This window comes from Acomys minous, assembly GCF_964271855.1.
Source record: "Acomys minous genome assembly, chromosome: 1".
In the NCBI taxonomy this organism is placed as follows: Eukaryota; Metazoa; Chordata; class Mammalia; order Rodentia; family Muridae; genus Acomys; species Acomys minous.
In genome coordinates this window covers 34,315,222-34,340,725 of record NC_140483.1, presented here as the reverse complement: position 1 = coordinate 34,340,725, position 25,504 = coordinate 34,315,222, and the positions used below count along the sequence as shown (strand labels likewise).

The 25,504-nt window shown below is 43.0% G+C and overlaps 1 protein-coding gene across 2 annotated transcripts in view; it reads left to right on the top strand.

Moving 5' to 3' along the window:
* ASTN1 (astrotactin 1) overlaps positions 1-25,504 on the top strand; it is a 310,168-nt gene that overhangs the window by 206,073 nt on the left and 78,591 nt on the right. For both annotated transcript variants that reach the window (XM_084772141.1, XM_084772142.1), the window contains exons 9-14: positions 1,691-1,765; positions 9,424-9,561; positions 10,067-10,217; positions 18,637-18,803; positions 21,760-21,954; positions 23,330-23,457. In XM_084772141.1, the coding sequence (XP_084628267.1) occupies positions 1,691-1,765; positions 9,424-9,561; positions 10,067-10,217; positions 18,637-18,803; positions 21,760-21,954; positions 23,330-23,457 (854 nt within the window). The remainder of the gene's footprint in view (positions 1-1,690; positions 1,766-9,423; positions 9,562-10,066; positions 10,218-18,636; positions 18,804-21,759; positions 21,955-23,329; positions 23,458-25,504) is intronic.

Genomic DNA, 25,504 nt, shown 5'->3' with positions numbered 1-25,504 from the left:
AGGCAGGGACAAAAGGACCAAGGTGTTGACGCTACCCTTGACTATGAAGAGAATCTGAGGCCAGCGTGGGCAGCATTAGACCCTTTCTCAAAATTATCAAAACAAAATAAATGTAGACAAGTATATGCTGTTTTTTTATCAATTAATGACTATGCAATGTATAATTTCTCAATAGCCACACACCTGAGATGGATCCCTGAGATGGATCTTGTATTAAAGCTGTACAAACTACTTTGTGTTTATATGTAAATCGAGTTAGCATTTAGGCTCAGATTTATAAGCAGGGTTTTTTTTTTTTTTTAGCGCTTAACCAAATGGCCATATGCTGGACATGTGTTGTGCACAGCAGTATTGTGTCTTGGTGACTACAGTATCATCCTAACCTTACCTTTTGTATGCCAGTGCTGCTGTTCAACTACCACTGTGTCATTCCAGAGCAATCCTCTACATTTCCCTCAATTCTGTCTCCCAGGTGCTAAGCCTTGTGCTGGCAACCATAGAGTTAATGCTTAATATTAGGCTCAGCCCCAAATAATAATTATAACATATTCTCTGGCTTTTCGTAGCCCCCCAGGAAACAAAGGAATAGCCAAAAATAAATGCTCAGTAATTGGATCAATTATGAGGCTGTTCCATAATTACGCTCCATAATTGAAGGACTAAGTCCACCCAGTGTACACATTAGCTCAGTACTCAGCCCAAGTTCCAGGCTTTCTAACACTCGTTTGAATTAATAACTCATTTGGGGTTTCCATGGCTGAGCTAGTGAAAGGATCCACATTGTCAAAAGAGATATTTTTCTACTTTCTAGAATTCTTACCAGTACTCAGATGTTTGCTAGCAGGGCAGAGTCGATAATGACTTGAAAAGAGTTAATATCTTCTGTTTGTATGAGTGGCTTTTTTTTTGTTTGTTTGTTTTGTTTTTTGAGACAAGGTTTCTCTGTGTAGCCTTGGCTGTCCTGGACTAACTTTGTAGACCAGGTTGGCCTCGAACTTACAGTGATCCGCCTGCCTCTGCCTCCCGAGTGCTGGGATTAAAGGCATGCGCCCCCACTGCCTGGCTATAAGAGAGGCATTAAAATGTTTGGATATATCTGGAGTTATCTCAACCACTAAGAACCCTCATGTTCTTTTGAGTAGGGACAAGAAACAGTGAAGACTCTGACCTATGACTCTTGACCTAAAAATTCTGTTAGGTTGCTGTAATTAACCCCCTACATCTTTTGTTTTTTTCAAATGAGGAGGTAGAGTCAACAAGGCAAACTATCTCCCTTATTCAAACAGCTGGCTCTGTAGCAGAGCAGGTTTTGAATCCAGGGATACCTAAGTTCAAAGAATTTGACTATTTAAAAGTATTATACCCCCCATCTTTCTTAAGTAAGTCAAACATAGATTTCTGTGAATGTACAACAGAAAGATAGTAAGTTATGGCTGAGCCCATCTCACGCTAAACAGAAGCAATGTTATGTCTGTCAATTTCTGCTTTCATGGTAGCTCAAAGGGTTTTATATTAACCTTGTTCTTGACCCCTTCCCTGGGTTCGAGGTTGCACACAAGCTCGCCCTAGCAAGCATCTTGAGCGCAGGGAATGTGTGCTGTTTCTTTGGGTCTTTAGAAGCAGCATGATACCTGGCAGGAAGAGAGTGTTTGCTGAGTGGACTTTAATTGGATGATGTTTCTCCTTTTAGGCCTTGGCCTTACACAATATTTCAGCGAGGCTTTGACCTGGTCTTGGGAGAACAGCCCTCTGATAAAATATTCAGGTAAGTTCATGTCCAGGGACGTGCTTGTGTGTGTCTATAAACCCAGTGTGCCACCCTCTCACTGAACATTCCCAGTGTTAGACACGGAAAACACCTGGACTTGTTTTGCCTACTTAGAACAAAGTACTTGACCCACATCATCCCCGGTGGCAGCGTGGAGGACTGGGAAGTCAGTCAGATCCTGTTTGGGTCTAATTTCCTTCCTTGTCACCTCAGTGAGCCTCAGGATTGTGCTCGAACTCCCAGACACTCCAGTTTCCCCGTTTGTTAAATGGGGCAATATTACATGCCTGGCTGGATATTGTGAAGGATATGCGAGATAATACAGGGAAAGTCCCCAGCACAAAATCTGGCACAGAACAGGCAATTAATGTCAGCTTCTGCCTCTTGGCTTTACATCTAATTTGCACCTTCCTCATAGAGGCTTAAGTTGTTCAAAATTAATCTATCCCGCCCCTGCCTCCCTCTATTCTCAACCCTACCTCATTATTATTTTCTTTTATCTATTACCTTCCTGATCAAATTTGATGGTCCTACTCCCTCCCAACTTCTACCTGCATATCTGGTAATAAATAGCACATATTAGAAAGACTCACAAGCAAAGGGAGAATTTGGGTGCCAGCCATGAACTATTGAATTTTCACAAAATTTAATTCACACCAGGCCTTTTCGGGAACATAAGCTTATTTCCAATCTAAGATCGTATTGTTCATTCCTGTAGTTGGTATGCCTTTCCCTTACCATCCATTTAGCATGTAGCCGTTTAAAGTCAGAGACTGTGCTTGGCCTGGCAGTGTGAACTTCTGTCTTCTTCCAGGAGCAAACCTGCTTTTGGAGGAACTGAGCACACCTTCACAGGTGGATGTTGTCAGAGAATGCGCTCAGTTACTGCATGCCATTGCTGGAGGGTGAGCAGTGGGGGACGGGTGGAATACTTGTTTCTTCATTCCTGCAGTAATGCGGTTAGCTGAGGTTTCCTTACAGCCACCTTCTCCAACCCCGTCTCTCTCAATTACACCCAGCTTCCCTGTGGATTTTGCCCCATGCATCTGCCTCCATGAGGCCACGACCTCATGCAACGTGTTTACCATTCACCATCATGATTTAGCATGGATGCAGCTACCGTTCCCATTTACAGGACCACTTCCTCAAATGGCCTTTCCTTGTCCTTTCAGTCTCCTGAATGTCTCTCTTAGGGACATCTGAGTCAAGTTAATGACACTGGCATCAGGCTGCTCTTGAACACATGTGGTCTATGAGAAATCAACAACAGTGCTTGGTCTTAAATTTTCCAACCATGTTTTTTTTTAATGACTTTCCCCTCATTTTCTTATTGTTCTCCTGCTAGAGTGATTGAGGGAACCAAAACCAGGTGATGGGTAGTCGGGAGCAGTTCCTTTGATTGACATAGATAAATTACCCATTTTCTACAAAATTTTAAGTTAATACTAAAACCCAAAAGGTTTTGGTCAAATCTCTATTAGAGCAGAACTTGAATATAAAAATGCATGCCATCTCCAAAAGCATCATTTTTTCCCCCGAGCTCGCTGGTTGCCAAGTGTATGTGACAGCCATGATCTACAGAGGGGAGCAGGTGTGTGGTTTAATCCATGACTTCACCGCCTCAGGAGCCAATGGAGTGATCAATATGTTATTAACAATTTTGGTCCCTAACATGGCAATAACTCCTTTCTCAAATGAATACAATGGGTTTGCTTCACTTATTTTGGGCACTTTTAAATTAAAACCATTCTGGCATCAAAGTCAACCATTTACCAATGGCAATTCTGGGAAACATTTCATCTGGTCAGTGATGAAAACTTTATTTGTTTGCTGTTGTACTAACACGGTTTTATTTTGATCAATCCAAGTCACTGAAGATTTCTCTAACCTGTGAAATAGAGTTTAAATTGTGGCTTTCAGTCCTCTCCCCACTGAATGTTGACATTCAGCTATTAAACAAGTTGATCTTCTCCTATGGAAATTTCCTTTCTTGGTCAAATCCACCTCCCATTGTATCTGATCAACTATATCCAGTATTTTCTCATACTCTGTCATTCAGCAAGATTGTATATTTTCCTCGTAATATAAGTGTTGAACATGTCCGCAGTTCAGACCAAGTCTCCAGATCCATGATCCTCTTGAGTATCTGTCATCCCAAAGCATGTTTTCAGATGCTGTAGTTATGACCTTCATAAACTTGATAAAGAAGATTCCTGTCTTTAAGTTTTCTGACTCAACCAAGAGATGCTCTTTTATCCCTAGCTTTAGATGATAATGCCAGAAAATATAAGGACCAACATACCCTGCACAAACCAATGTATTCAAAAGTGCTGGGAGTTGTGCCCAGGGGATGAATCCTTTCTGAGCACATCATGGTAAATTTCATCTACAAGCCAATGATAAGCATTCTTATAAATCTTCAGTGTACTGATTCATAATGAATGACTATAGTAGATAATTGTCAATTAATTTGTCTCAGATTTATTTTTAACTTGGCTATTTGATTCTGAATTAGATGGTTGTCTTCTTGAGGAAAGAAGGAGTTCCATAGAAAGCTTTATAAACTTGATATTGCTTTTGAATATATAGGCCTTTGGCAGGTATATTTGGGTGCTCATTCGAGGTATCTCCCAAGCTCTTGAAATCAAAATAGGAAAGGACATGGACAGTGACCCCAGCTTTAAAAACCAGCCACCCCAAACTGCATGGAAGAGGACCCTGATTCAGCCAGCTGAGTTTTTACAGCAATGACATTCGTGTGGTGTCTCATTGTGAAGATCCATCCATTCCACTGGATTCTCTGCTGCCAAGGACTAGTATAGGCTTTTTTTCCCACTATGATCTTCCCTTCAAATATGTTTGTTTCCCTGAGAATAATACCTTGTCCTAGAAAAACCTGGCCCAAGGAAGGGTAAAGACACCGGGTCAAAAGCTATTCTGTTTTCTCACAGTCTATATGTGCTACAGAGACCACATGCTTATTTTGTCTTACAGCAGCTAATGAGTGTTTGCCTCTGGACAGAAATTTCTGTCTGAGTTTCAACAGCATAAAGCTATCTGGATTTCTGTGTAGCATAAAGCTGAGTCCTCAACAGCAGTGGTCATCACCAGCTATCTCTAGAGAAGGCACAGTGTGGGAGAGCATTCCAGATGCTCACCCAGCCTCCCCCAGGGTAGTGTTTTAAAAGTCATCCCTGCCAGATTTGCACGAATGAGGGACATATGAGATTTCAGGACACAACTTTTTTTTTCTAACAGCTTGGTCTATATTTGGTTTTTGGAGTTCAGTAGCTTCTGCGGGTGAAATAAAGTTTTAGAATTTCATAGGCACCAGTCAGTATGGGCTGGCAAGCTGCTGGGACCCACACCTGACCAACTCCATCTTTTCTTCCTACAAAGGATTGACTTTTAGGAGGTCACTAGCCTCCATATAGTATTATATGATATGATTGTAAGATGGTGCCACAGTACTTCCTTGAGAGGGCCATCATGAGGATAAATGAGCAGCTCTGGCAAGTCTCCCTCTCTCTCTCTCTCTCTCTCTCTCTCTCTCTCTCTCTCTCTCTCTCTCTCTCTCTGTCTTGAGATTTCTCAGCAAATGTCAGTTTCATTCCACATCTAATTTGGCTTCTCCTACAGTGTTTTGCCTTGATTCTGCCACAGGCTGGAGGAGACTACATTGTTATGCTTGTTAACTAACAGAGCAGTTCATCTTCTGCTCATGGAAAATAATGTCTTGGTCATTAGATCCATCCAGACTCAACAGTTATCTCACACCCTGTTTACCATAAAGAATTAGCTTCACCAATACGTCCTTTAAATTTGAACAGTGAAGGGATGTCACCCAGACACCATTGATAATGAAGGAAGCAAAATAGCCTGTTGAATAGTAACTATTGAATGAGGCCCTTATTCTAGGAATCATGTTAACCGTCCTCTGCTACCTGGGAATGCGCATTCTGCTTAGTGATGATGAGCACACAAAAATGACAGGTACAATTCAATACAGGACCAGCAGCAGAGATGATGTATGTAGAAAGAGAGGAGTCCCTTTCTCAGCCTGAGTGTTGAAGACCACATTTCTGGGACACTTTCTGTAAGGGTTTGTGACTGTAAATGAACGTCTACGTGAGTCAGTTTAGGTGAGGAGAAAATAAAATCCAGCAAGAAGTAATAACAGAAGCAAGAGTAATGTGATAAAAAGTGTAGAAGGATAGTAGGAGCTACAGTCATATGATATGCGAGCAATGAAAATATGAAGCAGGGTTGGGGCCAGAAGAAGCAAAAGATGTGATCATCATGACACTTTCAGAGTCTTCAACTTTGCATGCACAGGAATATGAAAAATAGTTTCAGTTGGGACAAATTATAAGTGGTTTTTTTTCCCCTTAGGAACATTGCAAGATGGTTGGGCAGCAACCCTATTCTTCCATAAAAGTAAAATGTGCCAGAGCTGCCAACTATTTCCAAAAACCTGTTATATTATCCAAGTAAAATTATAATTTTAAAGCCAAAATAAAAAGCAGAGGTCAATGTCCCATGAGCCACATTAATGCTGATGCCATTCAAACTTGTGGTTCTTCTTCTGAAATGGTGCGTATTAGTATTGCCCTTGTCCAAGCTGCCTAGAATAAGTGGCCACCTCAAGAATATCTTTTATGAAATACAAATTAAATCATTCAAATGCCTGAAGGTTATATATTTCAACCCACATTTATCTTTAAGTCCCAGACTCAGTGCACCTCAGATCAGCCTATTATTGTCATAATACCAGATGAAGTTTGTGTGTGTGTGTGTGTGTGTGTGTGTGTGTGTGTGTGTGTGTGTGTGTGTGTAAATGTGCTTCTATGCCTTTAATAAATATCCCTGGCTGATTTCTCTTTTTTTCACCAATATTTTAAATTTATTTAATCACTTTACAGCCTGGTCCTAGCCCCCTCCTGCCTTTCCTCCCACTCACCCCTCACACACTCCTCCCCCATGCTCCTTTTCTTCTTCTCAGAGAAGGCGAGGCTCCCAAGAGGTGCTAACCCACCGTGGCACCTCAAGTTGCAGTTAGACTAAAGGCATCCTCTCCCATTGAAGCCTGGCAACGCAGCCCAGCTAGCGGAAAGATATCCAGAGGCAGGCAACAGAGTCTGAGATAGGCCCTACTCCCATTGTTAGGGGACCCATATGTTGACCCAAGCTGCACATCTGCTACATATGTGTACAGCTCTAAGTCTAGAGAGCCCCCATGGGCCCGTGTTGGTTTACTCTATAGGTCTCCTTGTGGTATCCTTGACCCCTCCAGCTCCCTCTATCTTTCCTCCCACTCTTCTACAAAACTCTTCAAGCTCTGCCTATTGTTTGGCTGTGAGTCTCTCTATCTGTTTCTATCAGCTTCTGGATAAAGCCTCTTGGAAGATAGTTATACTGGACTTCTCTCTGAGAGCATACCAGAGTATAATTAATAGTGTCAGAGATTAGCCCTTTTCCAAGGGCTGGGTCTCAAGTTGAGCCAGACATTGATTTGCCACTCCCTCAGTCTCTGCACTATCTGAATCGCTATACTTCTTGTAGGCAAGCCAAATTTTGGGTTGAAGGTTTTATGGGTGGGTTGATGTCTCCCTTCCTCCACTGGAAGTCCCATCAGAAACTGAAAACAACCTAGATGTCTCTCAACCAAAGAATGGATAAAGATAATGTGATACATTTACACAGTAGAATACTACTCAGCTATCAAAAAGCAAAGATACCACGAAATTTGCAGGCACATGGGTGGAATTAGAAAACATCATACTGAGTGAAGTAACCCAGACTCCGAAAGATGCACATGGTATTAGCCATAAAGTAGAGGATAAATATGTTACAATCCACAGATCCAAAGAAGCCAAGGAAGGCCCAAGGGAGGATGGTTGAATATCACTCAGAAGAGGAAATAAAATAGACATATGACGTAGATGGAAGGAGGGACCTGCAGGAGAGGGGATGGTGATGGTAACAGTGGTCAGAATCAGGTGTGGGGAAAGGGGACATCCCAATGACTGGGAGAGAGAACAGGAATCAATGGGGAGATATCTATGAGTTGGGGGAAGCTCCCTGGAGTCTATGGGGTGACCTTAGCTGAGACTTTCAGCAGTGGGGGTTAAGGAACCAGGTTGAGTTCTTAATGACTGCAGCAATAGTTTTTTGCACACAACCCTCCCCCTAAGTCATAGGTTTGCCTATTGCCTCATACCCTTTGAAGCAGGAAGATCTGAGAACCTTCTAGAGCATCAAGGACATCTCAGAACATTCCCAGAAGCTCAGAAGGTTCAGAAGAGTAGAGGAGTAAGAAGCAGAATTAGAAATAGGAGAAATATCTACCAAATCAAGCCACATCCCACTTCCACAGAGATGCACCCCTCTCCCAGAGCCTCCTGTGGTGATGCTAGAACCTGTCTTATCCTCTTTCAGCAACTCTGATAGCAACGAACTGTCGTTCAGTCATGGGAAGAAATGATATAGCTAGGCATCCCCAGTCTGTGCATCTGTTATGTGGCCAGCACTCTGGGGTGGCCTACATACTTCATAAAAACAAATCTAAGGCATCAGTCTGGTTTCCTAACATCCCAGGCAACCCAGAGAGGAGAGAAGACTGTGGGCTAGGGGAGAGAAGAGCTGTGACCAGCACGATGATGGGAGCGGTGCAGAGTTCTGCTTAATTGCACACATCTTTCTATTGTTCCTCCCTCCACATCACATTGGGAGGAGACGCTAGGCTGCCACCTCCTTGTGATGTTCCACCCACAGTGGCTTTAATCCCTCAGACGTTTTTTTAAACCATGAATACAGAGTACTTTAATGTCTTTGAGATGAAATGAATGAATAAATAAACAAATAATCTCTCCTGGTTTCCTTAAGCTCTCCCTTGAAATGCTGATTGATTCTTTTATTCCTTTTAGCTCTTGTTATAAGAATAAATAAAAAAAAAAGTCTTCCCTGTATCCCATGGGTTATCATTGTTAGCGCTGGGTGTAGTTAGGGGTTTAGAAAATAAATGTTTTGCTCATTTGCTCATCTCTCTTCTTACCCCTGGAGGCCCCTTATTTCAGTTACTTCTGTTCCTGTCATACAGAAGCCAGAAAAGGCAACCTCTTCCTTTTCAGGGCTGGAGAAACCCTGGCTGCCACTGAAAGTATACAACTATAGGATGCAGCTGGGCGTGGCCAGCACCTTGCTTCAATTGCAATGCTTCCATATTTTGTATGACTTAACATAAGGGAAGCCCAGCTTCAAACCTGGAAGAAATCTGACACTCACTTTTTATGACTTGATGAAAGCTATTTCTAACATCTGGTGAATGGGTACCATAATCTTTTGCCCGTGAATGGGAGGAGGCCTCTCTGCCTCAATCATGCTGTCCATGCTGGACACTTTCAACTGTCTCACCTATCTGAAGAGCACAGCAAGGGAAGAGGAGGATGAGAAAGGAGCAAGTGGAGACAGAATTTCAGACCCTCTAGTGTAATTGCTATGCTACACCATAACTACCTGGTGTGTAGATCCCTACAGAGTCACCTGCTATGTGGGAACCTGTAGATCCATGAAGACTGAAGAGGGGGCAGCTAGTGACAGAATACCAGTCGACACTTATGTTCAGCCGTAACCACCTGGTATGTGTGTTTGTGCAGATTTACCTACACCCTCGGGGAAGGCATGTGGTTGCCCCTCAGTAAGAGCTTCGTGATTCCCCCAGCTGAACTGGCCATCAATCCATCGGCAAAGTGTAAGACCGACATGACAGTGATGGAAGACGCTGTGGAGGTCAGGTGAGTCTTGCTTCAGGGTTGCTTAGGAAGTGGAGTGAGAAACTACATCAAGGTAGCAAAGCTTGGTGGTGGAAATGGTGGTGGTGGTAGTGTTTTAGCAAGCTGAAGCTGACAAAGCTGTGTTCAAGTTCCCCACATACACAGTCCAGACATGCTCTTCATCTGGATTGACATTGTGTACGCCAAGGCTCATTCACTGGAAAAGGACATAAAATTCGAGTTTGTAAGCACTTCCCACAAACCTCAAGGACTGACAGGCAATAAAATGATAATTTCCTTGCCTACATTCAGATCTCCTTCTTTGACCAGGCATTATAGCATTGGCTCATTTCCCAGATATGGCAAATGCCCATGATTTGTTTGCTCAAGATTTTGAGTATGGCCAATCTGCAATTTTTATAAACGAGAGTGAGACCAGCAAAAGCAGACCAGATTGGGACGTGGAAATACAGGGACGCTTGTTGCATTTGGAATCCCTTGATTCCTCCATTGCTTCTTCATACAGAGAGGAGCTGATGACATCATCATCCTTTGACAGCCTGGAGGTCCTTTTAGACTCCTTTGGACCGGTGCGTGACTGCAGCAAAGATAATGGAGGCTGCAGTAAGAATTTTCGTTGCATTTCAGATCGCAAGTTGGACTCTACTGGTTGTGTGGTATGTTGGTCTTTCCGTCATGGAGGTTCCTGTATGGGGGAGTGATGATGGGATAGTCTAAATTAAAATTTTTTCTCTTGGAATGAGGAGTTAATCAAAAAGTCCTCAGAACACTACTAGGTGTTCCAGACCTTTCTAGATGAATTTCCATAGTATAGTCTTTCCACTTGGTGGGAGCTATTTGAAAGCTAATCAGTTGCTTCAACAATTAGCATTGTCTCCAAGCCTAATAGGGAAATTTAGGAGAAAACCAATGAAAGCTAGGGAAATGAAAGGAGTAAGTTATGGTAGGAATGCTAGGGGAAAACATGAACTAAAATGTGATGGGAGCACGAGAGAGATGGCTCGGCTGTTAAAGGCTAAGACTGACAACAAAAGTGTCCCCAGCACCCTGCTTAGCACTCCAGCTTCCTGTCCAGGGGCAGGCATCTCTGACAGCTTGAGGCCAACCTGGTCTACATAATGAGTCCTAAGTCAGCCAGGGCTACATGGATACTGTGTCCAAAAATATATATTGTGATCTGATTTCTTGTTTCTTTTGTTTTTGTTTGTTTGTTTTCACGGCCATAACCTTGGCTAGTTAAAAAAAAAGGGGGGGGCGACATTGTTCCGCAGTAAGACTTTGGGGCCTAGGACATACTATGCTATCTCCTGGGTTATAGAAATGAAAATTATACTAGACCAGAAAGGTAAATGGAGGCACAAGATAATGGAGCCATTGGGGGGTTGCTTTATATTGGCCATTGCTTTATATTGGCCCTAACAGATGTATCTGTTTTTAGTCATACCTTCTTTAAAGGTTTGGAGGAAGAATCATAAAATTGCCAAGAAGGGAGAGAGGCTGGCTCAGGGAAAGGTGTCAGGGAAGATGCTTGATGTGAGGACAGAGGAGGTAGAGAATATTCATTGAGATGTGCATTTCTGCCGTGTTGGGTTGGGAGAAAGAACCAGGAGCTTCCAGCCCTGGGGAGGATATGGTGCCCCATTTAACTTCCCATCCTGACAGCTGTGATGTGGGAGGGGACCCAGACCATGGGAAGCTGTGAGGATGCAGAGCCAACACCATCTCTCACACTCTTTCTTACTCAACTCTGAGCATCTGTTCCATTCAGGGAGTTGCTCGGTGTCAATGATGAATGTCCAGGGTGTAGTCGCCAAGCTGGTACTAAGTTGCATCCAGGAGGAGTCTGGCTCACCTCAGAAAGAAGTGGACACAGGAAAAAGCAAAAGAGGGATAAAGGTGTGGGGCAGATAGGATGCTTTGGCAGATACCCAAAGAAGACAAAGAACAGGAGAGTGCTTGTTAGCTCATGGCTTCCAGGACAGCCAGGAGGTGAATGGCTGGAAGCTCCTCAGTGCTCTCCTCCTTTTAGCCTGTTCTACCCGCCTGGGTTTCCCAGGAGACAATTTCATTGCTCAATTGTGTTCCAAGATGAGGTACTTTTGTCTTTTCTCTTTTACCACCCAGTCTGCTTTTCTTTACTCTGACTTCAGTTTTCCACTCATTATTTTCTGGGGTCATTTTAAGTCCTGAAACCTGGACTGCACCTATGTGATTCTCCCCCTACCCCCCACCCCTTATCCACTCTTTTTAGCCACACATAGGATTTGAATAGTCATACAAAGGAATTGACTCCCTCCTACTTGTTACTTCTTCCTATCAGGACTCTTCCCTCAGGAGTGGGGGTGGGGGTGGGGGTGGGGGTGGAGGGGGGGGCCGGGGCGGGAGTGTTGCCTTTCAGGTGCATTCTGTTGGCCATCCTTGGCCTTTCCCTTGGCATGCAGCTGCACTGATGGATTTCTACAGTTTTCGTATTGTAATCTGTGAGACAGAGCTAGCAGAAATAGCCCTGATGAATATGCATTTGCAGAATCAGAGCCACTGCAGAAAGTCACCCAATTATACCAGTACTCTATTAGCATAATTCTTTGAAGTCACTGTGACTCCACGTGGCTCCCAGAGACAAAAGGGCCAAGCCAATTGGCAGATACACCCCACTCACTGTTTCTTATTGGCTGTGAAGCATATGATCCCTCAACAGAAGGGTGGATTTTGTGAGAGCTCACACACCACACCATGAGGCTTGTGACCCTAGTGAAAAGATGACTCAGGATCTGACTTTGAGCCTGGCCTGAGTCTACTGGGCACCTGTATTGTTTCAAAGTCTTGGCGTGTTAGCAGAGTGGTCCTGCGTCATCTGGAGTTGGGCCAGAGGCAAAGAATATCTGCACCCCCTGCAATCTGAGAATTGGCCCACCTCTGCACATTCCAGTCTTCTGAGTGCTGAATGGAAAGACTGCCCAAGAAAGGCACATTTTTATGAAAGGTGAAAAGAATGAGAAACAAGAGCATCCTGGGCCTTCAGGAACCTGGGAAGAAGTCAGAGATGTGGACTTTACAGAAGATGCAGCTCCATATTTTTCTAATTTAAACTCAAGCCAGACAGGTAGGGTTTATGTTATGTTCCACACTGGCTACGCAACCTTCATTCTCTTTTAGTTATGCATAAATTCTCAGGGGTTAATTGCTACCAGTTAATTATCCTGTTGTTTATATAGTCTCTGAGGACAGGAAACATATCCATGAGAGGCATTTCCTTGAGCAAACCTTAACTCACTTGTCAAAATGTGACTCCTCTCCAACAACCAAGGACTGTGAAAGCTTCCTGAGCCTTTCCAAGGCATAAGGCTACCTACCACCCACTATTGACAGCCGGGTCTTATTCACTGCCCTTAAATTCTCCTGCACCAGACACTGTCATATTGTTGCTGAAACAAATCACACTTGATTTTAGTAGATTAAAGCCGTACAAATATATTATATTGCAGCTCTAATATTGCAGCTCTACGTGAGAATCCAGGATAGGTCTCACTGGGCTGAAACTAAGGGGTAGTCAGGACTGTATTCCTTTCTGGAAGTCTAGAAAGAATTGACACTTTTACCCCCTTCAGCTCCTAGACTCCATACATTTTTGTCAGCTCAGAGCTCTATTGGTAGACCGCAAACTAAAGGCAGAGACATTGTATTTTTCTAACCATTATTGTGTAGTCTATTTCCTTTCCATTATATGTTCTTCCTCTACTTTGAACAGCTCCTATGATGATATTGATCCAATCTAAGTAATCCAAACTTATCCCCGCATCTCAAGATCCTTGATTTCACATCTGTAACATACTTTTGTTCATGAAAGGAGATATGCTCTTACATTCCTATGATTGTAATATAGACAAATTTAGCTGAACCATCCATGACTAATGGCAGTGGAGATTGAGTAGACTTAGCAGACTGAACTCCAGCCTCCTCACCCCTGCCCCAGTTTTTATAAGGGCTTCCTTACTGGTGTGTGTGTGTGTGTGTGTGTGTGTGTGTGTGTGTGTGTGTGTGTGTGTGTGTATGCGCACATTCATGTGAATTCTAAAGAGCAGCATCAATTGTCTTTCTTAATCACCCCTTACCTTATTCTTTGAGATGAGATGTCTCACTAAACCTAAATCTTAAGAATTCACTGAGATAATCTTCCTGAAAGCCATAAAGCCCCAGGGATCCTTACATGTATATCTCCCTGGTGCTGAGATTACTTGCATCCATACAGACTAGGTTTTCTTTCTATGGGTATTGGGAATGTGAACTCACTATTCATGCTTGTGCAGCAATCGCTCTACTCATTGGTCCATCTTCCTGGCCCCCTTCATTCTTATCAGTCCTACCTACCAAAGTACAGCAGAAAATGTATCCTGAAAATTAGAAAATGACAGCCACTCTGTTACACTACAAATGAAGAAACTAGGAAATTCCACATTTCCTCCTCACCTACTAACTCACACTCATGCTGAAAGTGTCCAACAAATGCTTCTGCTTTGCAAAATGTTGAAATAAACTAGATATGTAGACTGTGGCCGTGCAAGGGGCAGGGGTGGTGTTCCTGAATTCTTGTGTATAGAACCTTCCCTGCCTGACCATTATGTTCTAAGGAACGTTGGCTTGCTCAGTGACCCTGACACCCTTCCTCCACCTGCTGTCCACCAGGGTTTCCCATAACACATCCCATTTTCCCTTCACTAGAGCACACATGTACAGAGATAGAGACCATTAGAAATGAGCACCTCTCTTTCTCTCTGTAGGACAATGGGTAAATGAATACACTTCAGAGGCTTCCAGAAAAATGAGGGCAGAAAACCATAGTGGTCTGAAATATAAATTTAACTCCATCATACTTTTCGCCTTGGGAGCAGTCCTGCATGGCTTGAACCAGCATGTCAAAGCCCATCAAGAAATTCTGGAAGTCATCACTTGCAAAATGAATGAGATTGCGACACAGTAAAAATTGAACCTATTTCCAGTAGGAAAATGTGGTCGCATGGCTTACGAATCATCCAAGTAAGGTGAGGCAGGCTCAGCTGCTGAAATCTGTCCCTCTTCTCCCAGGGGATATGAATAAGCTCATGCGTCTCTCACTCATATCCATCTGGCATCAGAGTATCTACTTTGTAATCTGGACCTGAGATGTCTGTGGTCTCCAATTTAGCCTCCTGAGTAATTAATCAACCAAAACTCATTGGTAGAGAAAGAGGGGGAAAGACAGCAAAGAAAAAGACTTGAATAGGGAAAATCATTTTAATCTCATTAGCAAATTATGCCTTAGACCAGTAAAGAGTCAAGAAGCCATGAAGACCTCATGAAAGACGATTAACCTCATGTGTTTTAGGGGTCACTGAAATATGAGCTCATTTATTAGGCCTTCCTGGTGGGGGAGGGTTATGGCTATAATAAATAGAGTTTTCTTCCTAAGCCTGTAGTTCATAAAGTCCCTGGGACTGCTAAATGTAACCTATGCAAAGAGGGGTGAATATATGACCTTGGGGTTCTCTCCCGGGCAAATGGCTCTTATTCAAGGACTAAATGGAAGGATTTTTCATAGCCAAGAGAGAACACCCCAATCTTACCAGCAGGAAATGAAACTGCTATAGACAAGAGCTCCTCGGATCCCTTGGGTGAGGCTGTACCGATTTCCAGAAACAAAGCCACAGTTGGCTGTAAGCCCTTCTTTGTAGTCAGATCAAAATTTTTGAGCGAACCTGAAATTTGAATGTCTTAACAGAAGGAAAACATGTGAGAAACCAAATTTATTTCATGGATGCTTGAATGATCAGATCTCTGGGGAACGGGTGATCCAGATACCAAGGACAGTATTTCATGTCAATATTTTTTTTTCCTGAAAACATTTTAAAAATACACTGAACGGCCACCCAGTTAGTTACAGTACAATGAAGATAATTGCATCTTTCTCAGTGACTGCAGATCTTGTTTTGCCTTCAAGGTCATCACTCTGGGCAACTTGCAGTGTTTTGTCGTAAAATAGTTCCACTAATAACATGGTGTGTGTGTGTGTGTGTGTGTGTGTGTGTGTGTGTGTGTGTGTGTGTTTGTGTGTGTGTGAACACATAAACAAACTTAGGCTAAACCTCTAAGTCCATAATTGATCCAAGAATATACTTCAGAAATAGCTTAAAATAGACAAGTGGCAAGTCTACAGGGTTGTTTTATGCTGTTGATGCATGGCTTTTATTTCTTCTAAGGGAGGCAGATTTTATCACAGGTAGTCAGCAGGATGTCAGAGACACACAGAAGCTTGGGATTCAGACAAATCTAGGTCCAAAGTTTGGTTCTTCCATTCCCTATCATGGTGACCTTAAACATTTCCTTCTTTCTCTGAGCCACCTTTAAAGTTAAGAAGACAAAGTGTAGCTGCATTGTTGGGACCACAGAAAATACAATAGATAAAAACAGACTACAGAAAGAATTGCCTAATTCATGATAGCTCTGGCTATTATATTTTAGCTTTACTTATAAGAAAAAAAAATATCCAACTTTTACAAAACAGCTAATACTGTCTTCTCTCCAACTCTTTTAAGAGAAGCTGAACATCAGGTGGTCCAATTTGGAACAGCCATGGTCATCTAGACATTAGGGCCAGGCAAGACATGAATATGCCAGGACATGGAGTTCCTGGAACAAAGCCTACTTGCTCGGTTGCATTCACTGAAGTCTTTGTCAAAAATTGTGCATGATGGAACACTTGGAAGAAAGGCAGGTGGCTGCAAAGCTGGGGAGTCCTGCCTGGAAGCTGATGGAGCTAGCTGGTATGAGGGCTGAAATCACGTGAAGCAGTATTAGCAAGACAGCTGGCATTATCTCTGATTGATGGCTTCTAACAGGCTTTGTAAAGGGAGGGGGTCGGGGGAGGTGGGGGAGGCAGGGGAGCAACTCCTGGCCACTAGTACAAGACATTTGTTTCCATACCCAAATCAAGACTGGGCAGCTACAGGGTGTCTAAGCCAGCACCCCCTGTGACACATCTGGCTTAACAGCTGGGTGGCCAAGGAGTTAGATGTGTGGGATGGGGTGCTAACAAATCGTGGGGGTGCATTCCTCAGCTTCTGCATTTGCTTGTTTGCCATCATAACCATTATGGGAAACATCTGGGTGTGCGCAGCAGGGGGCAGCCCTTGGAATTGGCTTTAAATGCTGCCACCTTCCAGCATACCATCTGCCTTCTTGGGAAAGGGAATAGACCAAGCTGGGGGCCTGGCAGGTCCTGGGGGGGGCATTTGTTTAGGAAATTGCAGAATTAGTGTCAGTAAACAGTGCCTATCTTGCTGCGATCTTTGACTGGGGACTGAGGAGGAAGGAGGGTGGCTTTTCAGAGACATCTGCAGAAGCACTAAGCTCCACGCTAAGCCAAGGGGCCTGGCAGGAGAGGGAGGGGACAAGCAGGCAGTGGAGAGTGAAGGGAAGTGCTCACACTGTGCCAAGTTTCAGAAGTTTTGTTTGGGTTTTGGAGGAATGTGCTTGCAAGAGACAGACAGACAGACAGACAGGTGATAGATAGATAGATAGATAGATAGATAGATAGATAGATAGATAGATAATGGATAGATAGGTAGATAGATATTTAGATAGATGACAGATGATAGATAGATAGGTAAATACATACATATATACATACGTACATATGTACATACATTAGATAGTGGGTGGGTGGATAGATGGATGTATGGATAGATAGGTAAATAGACTGATAAATGATACATAGATTATAGATAGATGAGAGAGAGAGAATATTGTTTTGGAATCAAATCTAGACATACTCTCAGCTCTGCCCTATTCTAGCTGCTCAAGCTTGGCTTTCATACCTGTCTTCTGCCCAGCCTGTTAGATTCAGTGTTAATATTAATGCTCAACATCTTCACACAAGCACAGGAACAAGGTTGCAATTTTTAAAAAATTTAATCATAGAGAGTTTAGAGCAATATCAGGGTTTTCCTTGACTTAGGATGAAGATAACACAGGGCATTGTGAGAGAAAGTATCACAGGCCCGGGGTTTAGTAAATAGGTGTGTCACTCAGAGTTCGACTGTGACATGAGGAGACGATAGAGCCATGCAACCAGGATGCCAAAGCCAATCTGCTGGGGATTGAAATGTGGGCCGCAGTGGAACAGCTATGATTGCAGGAGTCAAACGGCCTGTGCCTCAGTTTCCTCAGATGGGTCACACTCCCCCTCTCACGGGGTGTCCTGAGGATTGGGTTAGACAATGAGGTAGGCCAGTGGCTCGGGGCTGTGCAGGTGCTTCCGGGCTCACCTTGCTCCGTGACCTTTCCCAGAGTCTGAAACCTCTATGATCTCTTCCTTTGCTGTCACCTCTTTGGCTGTCAGGAAGCTGACTGGGGACAATGCGTACAGAGGAGCAAATGTTTCACATTAAGACTAGCTAGCCAAAGCCAAGCACAGCATCCTCGTGTAGCAGATGTCAGCTCTGTGGTTTCCAAGGGATGCATTTGAGAAATCAAGGTGGTGAGCCCAGGATTTCCCACTGTGGGAGGAGGCATCTCCCTCCTCTCCAAGGCTGCAAGAAAAAAAAAAGTCTCCTTTGCCCTCAGACGGGCAGTCCTGCCTCACTCCATTATTCCCAGCATCACCAACTAGTAGCAACTTTGATGAAGTGCCCTCTTAATGTGGCGTCCAAACAGCACCACTGCTTTCCCTAGACCACAGGAATCCCTGCTTAATGCATTTTAATCCTGGCCCACCACTTCGCCTCTTCTGCCAGCCCGAGGTCCGATTGGGAAGCAGCTTTATTCGCTTGCTCTGTCTTGCCACAGTGCTCCGTGCTAGCCTGCTTCACAGCCAGAGGCTTAATGCAAATGTGTGTGAATTGTGCCCAGACAGAAGCAGAAAGTTAAAAAAAAAAAAAAAAAAAAAAAAGCCTGTTATTTAGCTTTTCGAAGGAGACAAAGGGGAAAAAGGAAATTCATGGATTGCTTGCCCAGGGGTAATAGTTTAACGTGGAGTGTGTCAGTGTCTCCACTCGGATCTCCTGCTTACCCTCTTGTGTGGACTTTTTCTGGTTGTGCCAGTGCCCTTCAGGACTCAGCCCTATGAAGGACAGCTCAGGTTGCTATGACCGCCACATCGGGGTGGACTGCTCAGATGGTTTCAACGGCGGCTGCGAACAGCTTTGTCTCCAGCAGATGGCGCCCTTTCCGGACGACCCCACCTTGTACAACATCCTGATGTTCTGTGGGTGAGTTGGAGCTGCTATGAGGTTGCTGGGCGGAACCCGAAGTAGGCTTCACTCCCTAGGCTCTAAGGAGTGAGCTGGTATATAGGAGGAGAACTTTGATAGTCTAATTTAGAGGAAGAAGCCTTAGGGCAAGTCTAGTCCAGTGGCTACAGAAACACAGCCTCTGGCTTACCTGAAAGGAGGAAATTAACCACATGGTTTACGTAAATCATTGCAAATTAAGCCGGGATGTTCCAAACTATGCCTTAGAGGAGCTATGTTAATGATATGTTTTATGACAGAAACTGTTTCCGTAATCCAAAACTTGAGAAAGATTATGTGAAACTGCTAGATTGTCAAAAGGGAGGGGCGGTTTTAGAAGAATGGAAACTTCAAATTCTACTTCTCAAAACCCCAGCATTTTACATATCCCTTCCTCCTTTGGCAAAGGCATTGACTCCTGGGAGTATAATGCTCTACTGTGCCCTCCCCCAAACTCCTGTGAGGGAACAGGGCGAGCACCACCACCCACCCTACTTCATAGGTGAGAAAAGGAATGTCTGGTGGAGTGAACTATCTCCCTCAAGACTGGAAGACAGGAAGATGAGGACCAGAATTCAGGCCCTTTCTGACTTTTTAAAAGCTCTGCAGTCTCCTCAAAATTTAAATTTGTATCACTGAGTGAGATGATATTTAAAGTCATTTTCATGCTATATTTATCAAGTAAGTAAAGATTTAGCCAATTCTGCTATGCCTATAGATTGCGTGTCTACCCTTTCCTCCCTTCCCACACTCCCTGCCCTACTCTCCCACCCCATCCTGTTGCTGCAGGTCAGTTGGGGGTCTCTGCTATAGGTTTTACACCTACACTGGCCGCTAGGTGGCTGAGGAAGAGACTAGCATTTAGGTTTGCGTCCTCAAGGATCTCACCATCTAATAAGCATGCAGTGAAAAAAATCAATGTTTATAGTCATAAAACTATGTTAGGGGCTTGCTAAAAGCCGGTGCCTGCTGAGTAACTAGGAGAAGATATCCAGTGCGCGTGTAATGTTATTTTATTGTATTTTATCTCATTCCCTTTGCAATTGAGCAATTTTTGTATGTAGTTTCTTGTAAAAAAAAAAAATCCCAATTCCATAAATAGAAGCTTGCTCTAAATTTTAATGTTCTGTAATGTTACCATTAGGATTGACCCACTTCAATTAGCGGAAGCAGAGGCAGCCAAAGTTGCGTCTGTTGTTATTGACTGTATATACATTTTATTATGTGCTTGTGCAGAAAAACCTAGTTAGGTCTTAGACACAAGAGCAACCAAGGATGCCCAGCTCGAGCTCCCATTTCAAGGAAATCCGCTGTGTGATAGTTGGACAGAAGAATGAGTGGGAAGGACAGGCAGTTGCCAAGATGTTTAAGATGGACTGAAATGGAACCAGCCAACTTTAATCCTGTTGTCCAGTCTCTGGTTTATATGGCTTAAGGAAGGAATCATTTCATGGTGTCCCTCTGGAATCAGTCCTCTGTGGGTCTTGAATCATAGCTGTTCCCTGGACAAAAGCTGTAACGTCCTGCTGGGCTTTCTTTCTGGTTTCAGTTAAAATTAGGCATGTGTTGCCCAAGGTACTATATATATAGTCTGCCTGGCAGGTAAGTCCTGATTTGAGGTAATCGCATTCACTTACAAATAAAGAGCTCCACTTACACCTGCGGATACAACCATATAATTGGGGAAAGGCAGCAGCAGTGACGGTTGCACAAGCATGGTCCTCGTTTGTACTCCTGCTAATAGCAATAGCAACATTTAACCAGAACCAGCTGTACGTTCAGCATGACGTGAGCTCTATATGTTGACTATATGAATTAATTCCCTCCATGGCCCTAGTACAACAGCTACTTCCCTCACCTTTCTTGCAGTTTTAGAAATGAAATCTGCTAAGAGTTTAATCAACTGGTCCAGAGCTACCTAGTTAGGGATGGCCTCGATGTTGCTTCAGTAATATGTTTCACTTTTGAAAACTGTGATCCTTTGTTCCTCTACAAAAGGCTGAGTTCTTTAACTTATTGCAATTATTGCAGATAGCGATAAATGATGTTCTCAGTATCGTAATTGTCTTACATTTTTAAATTTGTTCTATTTCTCAGGAGGAAAACAAATCTTTTTCTTTTTCTTTTTCTTTTAAACAATGACAGCCTTATTAAAAATATTAAGTCTTACTTGAGTTAACAAATGTATCTTATTCATAACATAACTACAAATAAAGTCCAATTAATGACTTATGAGTCACTGACCCATGGTTACTAAATGAGTATTACTTCCTAATTAGAGCAGTGCAATGAGGAAAAGCACCCACCGAGGAGGCAGATTTCGGCTTAGGGAGCACACGGTGGCCCAGGCATCCATTTAGTTCGGGATGTCAGTGCTGACTGGAGGGGAGTTGGCTTGAGTTGCTGGTTTGTTTGTATGTATTCAAACAGAAGACAGCCAGGAGATCACAAACTTCATCATTTGTTGGTTGACTTGCCACAGGACCCGTTTAGAGAGTTATTAATTTCTTAAGCACAGTGTCACTCTTTTGCTACCTAACTACCTCGCAAACAAATGCAGAAGCTCCATAGAATGGTCTTCATACAAATGCCGGCACACCTTACTCTTAAGGATGTTGACTCGCTTATGAGCTGATCGCCTCTAATTCCTATCTTGGACTTGAAAATCAGAAGGCTAGGAGAGGTGGATGCTCCCTAAGCCTAAAAGACTTCATTTCTAGGGAAGCATTAAAAAAAATTGATGTGGCCACGATGAAAAGCACCTCAATTTATAGATTTAAGAAACTGAGTTGTAAGACAACAAAACCAACTTGGAGTATTCCTAGTTAGTGGCCAGGCAGCATTTCTGCGAGGTCGTTGCTTCCCTATTCGTTGAATGTGTCTGTTCTTCTGAGTCACTGATGAGTAACTTAGCTCAAGGTCTTGGTCTGTTTAGGTGTATCGAAGACTACAAGCTTGGTGTGGATGGACGGTCTTGCCAACTGGTCACCGAGACCTGCCCAGAGGGAGGCGACTGTGGGGAAGGCAGAGAGGTCCCCATGAACCAGACTCTCTTTGGGGAGATGTTCTTTGGTTACAACAACCAGTCCAAGGAAGTGGCCACTGGACAGGTGCTAAAAGGAACGTTCAGGTGAACTTCATATGCATAGAAGCTGCTTCCTCAGAGTTGATGCATCTTCCTCTCTGAAGAACCTTATTATCTGCATAGCGTTGTGCGTCTTGGATCAGGGTGAATGTGATATACCTAAAGGGACAGATTGTGGTCTTGGCCACAGTCCTGTTCAGTTCTACACTCCTCATTCAAAAATCCAAGACATGGGCTCCTTCTGGGTACATGGTAGAATCTTAAATGAAATCACACCTTTACGATTTTATATTGAAGCCACACTGAAATGTTCAAGTTCCATTCTACCGCCAAACCTTAAGGCCTGGCTTAAGTGAGTCTAGAATGCCAGTCTTCGGGGTGCTTGCAAAGGACTCTGGCACATTACTGGACTTCTTTAGGGAGTACTTAAATCCTACCTATTAAAAAGCTAAATTTCCTTCATATACTTCAACTAAAACGTGTTGTAATAAGTTGGTTCAGTTGTAAGAATCCAATTGTCTTCTATTAAGACTTTTAATATATAAAATAATGCCAGTCTCCTCTTTCCCATAAAACAGGTTAATATCAAATGTGCTTATTGGTACTTTTATATGAATTAATTCTTAAATTTTCTTTTTTAATTTCAAACATAGTAAATACTGACACTTATGACCAGGACCAAGCATTTGGACATTTAATTACTTTGAAGATTATAAAGCACTTCTGAGGACAAAATATTTGAAGCATATATCTAGAAAATATATGAGTGATTCTTCAATTTGACCCTCATTCTTGTTCTTTTTTGGGGGGGGCTATTTGAATTTTCTTAGAACCCATGGGAATATGCTTTCTAGAGGACGATGATGATGATGATGATGATGATGATGATGATGATGATGATGTTAATATTTTATCATGAAACATGACTTGGTAATAACCTAAGCCTATATACTTTTGGGAACAAATTAGAGGCAAATTTTCAAGATAGTACTTGGATTCAGTTCCTGAATCTCTTCTGTACAGGAGACTTTATAAGTATTTTCCATTTTCATCGATGGCACTGGTTTGCCAGGACAAGAAGTGTGGTATCAGAATTGATCTTGTGATGGCCAGAGTATTCTCTGTAGTCTATGAATGTCACTAAGGCTGTTAATGTCTTGCAAAGAAGGAAGCAGAGGGGAAAAACTGGGGTGGAAGGAAGCATTCTCTACTCTGTCAATAGACTTTTCCCATCTCATTTGCCGCTCATCTCTATGCACCCCCTTACCTCCCTTATTTGTATGACTAGGTCAAGCCATATGTACCAAGTGAGGCATGACATTTGGTCAAGAAAGAGTTCTTACACTGTGTGTTGAAATATAGACTGCATGCTAAAGAATGCCATGGACACTCAGAAAACGAAGGTCTGTTCTGTTTCTAGACAAAATAACTTTGCTCGTGGTTTAGACCAACAACTGCCAGATGGTCTTGTGGTGGCCACTGTCCCACTGGAGAGTCAGTGTCTAGAGGAAATCTCGGAGCCCACTCCTGACCCTGACTTCTTGACTGGTAAGTGCACCTTCTCTTTCCAGCCAAACCCAGGCAGCCGTCTATAGTCTCTTAAAATCATGAGGCTTGCTTGATCATGTCAATTTTGATTCTAAGCCAGTCATTTCATTGAAACATGATAAACAATAGTTATGAAATCAAACATTATTAGGATTGTCAGTAAAGGCAATATTCTCACATAATTACTACGAAATGGATGTGATAATATTTTTCCTGCTAATTTGTATAGGAATTCTCCCAAAAAAATGTCAGAAGGGAAGAATATGCATTCAGATGCTTTGCTTGGGTTAGAGGTATGTAGGTCATAGAGGCAGAGAGAAGATGGATTGCACTTATCGCCTGAATGTGCGTTCATAGTGTGGCTGAGTTCCCTGCAAAGAACTTATGGAGCAGTGAGATAAGACAGAGACGGGCAGAGTTCTGTTATCCAGTGACCCTGTGCTTGAATCTGGCTGTGTGACGCAAAGGCCTCTGGATCCCTCATCAAGTGAAGGACACAATGAAGCCTGCATCTCTGTTCTTCAATCCCACGGTTCTTTCTCCTGGCCTGTAAGGGACAGACATGTTGCCTCCTTAACAGGGCAGGGCCCAAAGCATATGCCATCCCCTGCCAGGTCCGGGTATCTGAATAGATCCTCCTTGAGCTAAGAAGGTGGGCTTCTGGTGGCCCCCTGAGCTGTAGCAGATGGGTGACTTGGGATTTGACACCGCTTGCTAGGACAATAGCATGAGCTCAATTTCATTGCTTATGCTTGTTTCTCCATTATCCCTCTGTATTCATTCTGTCTCCCTTATTCTATACTTTCTGCCTCTTTTCCTCCATTTTCTAATAAATGGCTGAGCATAACTGTTCAGCAGATACCAGGGATTAGAGGTGGCTCTTCCCGAAGCAATGAAACATAGTAATTTCTTAGCGTGGGCTCTAGAGCCTGACAGCTGGGATCTGCTCCTTACTAGTCTGAGTTCAATGGAAGCTACTGGACCTTTCTGTGGTTAGTTTTCTTTTACCTTTAAAATTCGGTATTAGAACACTATCTTCTTCATAGAATTTATATGAGAGACTAACACTAATAAAAATGATTCCTAACACATTGTGACAACTGTGTTTATTGACTAAATAACTGTAACAATGAAAGCTACCGTTCAGTATGTACAACCTGTGGCTGAATATGATGGGAAAATGGTAAACTTACTTAAAACACTGTGAGATAATTTGGTAATTTTTGGTTTCTTTCTTTCTTTCTCCTTTGTTTGTGTCTTTCCTTCTTCTTATCCTTTTTATTCTTTCTTTTTTTGTATGGCATCTTTTAAGCAAGAACTTGGTAGATGACAACATTGTGTCTCAACAATGTCATGTCTCAATGTCAAAAGGTTGGCCATGTCTTTTATGTATCTTCCCTATGGTAGGAAAGGAAGCAACATAAAAATAATAACAAAAAGTACATACATTCTGGGCTTTCAAGGATATCTTTAAAATAAAAAATCAGTTGCCTGTGGAAGACTGAACACACACACAGACACACACACACAGACACACACACACAGACACACACACACACACACACACACACGTTGCGCGTGCACACACACATATACAGCCCTTATGATAATAACTTGTAGCCTCAGGAGGGCTACTTGTGGCTAGACCCACTGGTAGAACTACAAGTGAATAGAACTTCTGATTCATAATCCTTCCTTGGCATCTTCAGAGTAACAGTTAAGCTCTCCAAGCTCCCCAGGCCTTTCATGGTTATAGGTTGCATGGAAATAAAAGAAGGCCAGCTAGATGAAAACAGGTAACAGCTATTTATCCCGGGCTGGTGATAGCAAGGAACACAGCAGCTATCCTGTGTGTTTTGGCACAGCCTCAAAAGTAGGAAGGAAGGAAAGCAGGAAACCTTCATGAAGAGAGAGGGGGAGGGTGCAAGTATGATTGGCAGCTGTTGATGTGCAGGACCTGTAGGAAAGCTAACTGGGACCTATGCCATTGGCTAGAGAGACATAGTGGATACTCAGTTGTTAATAAGATCCTGGGTGTAGGAATGAA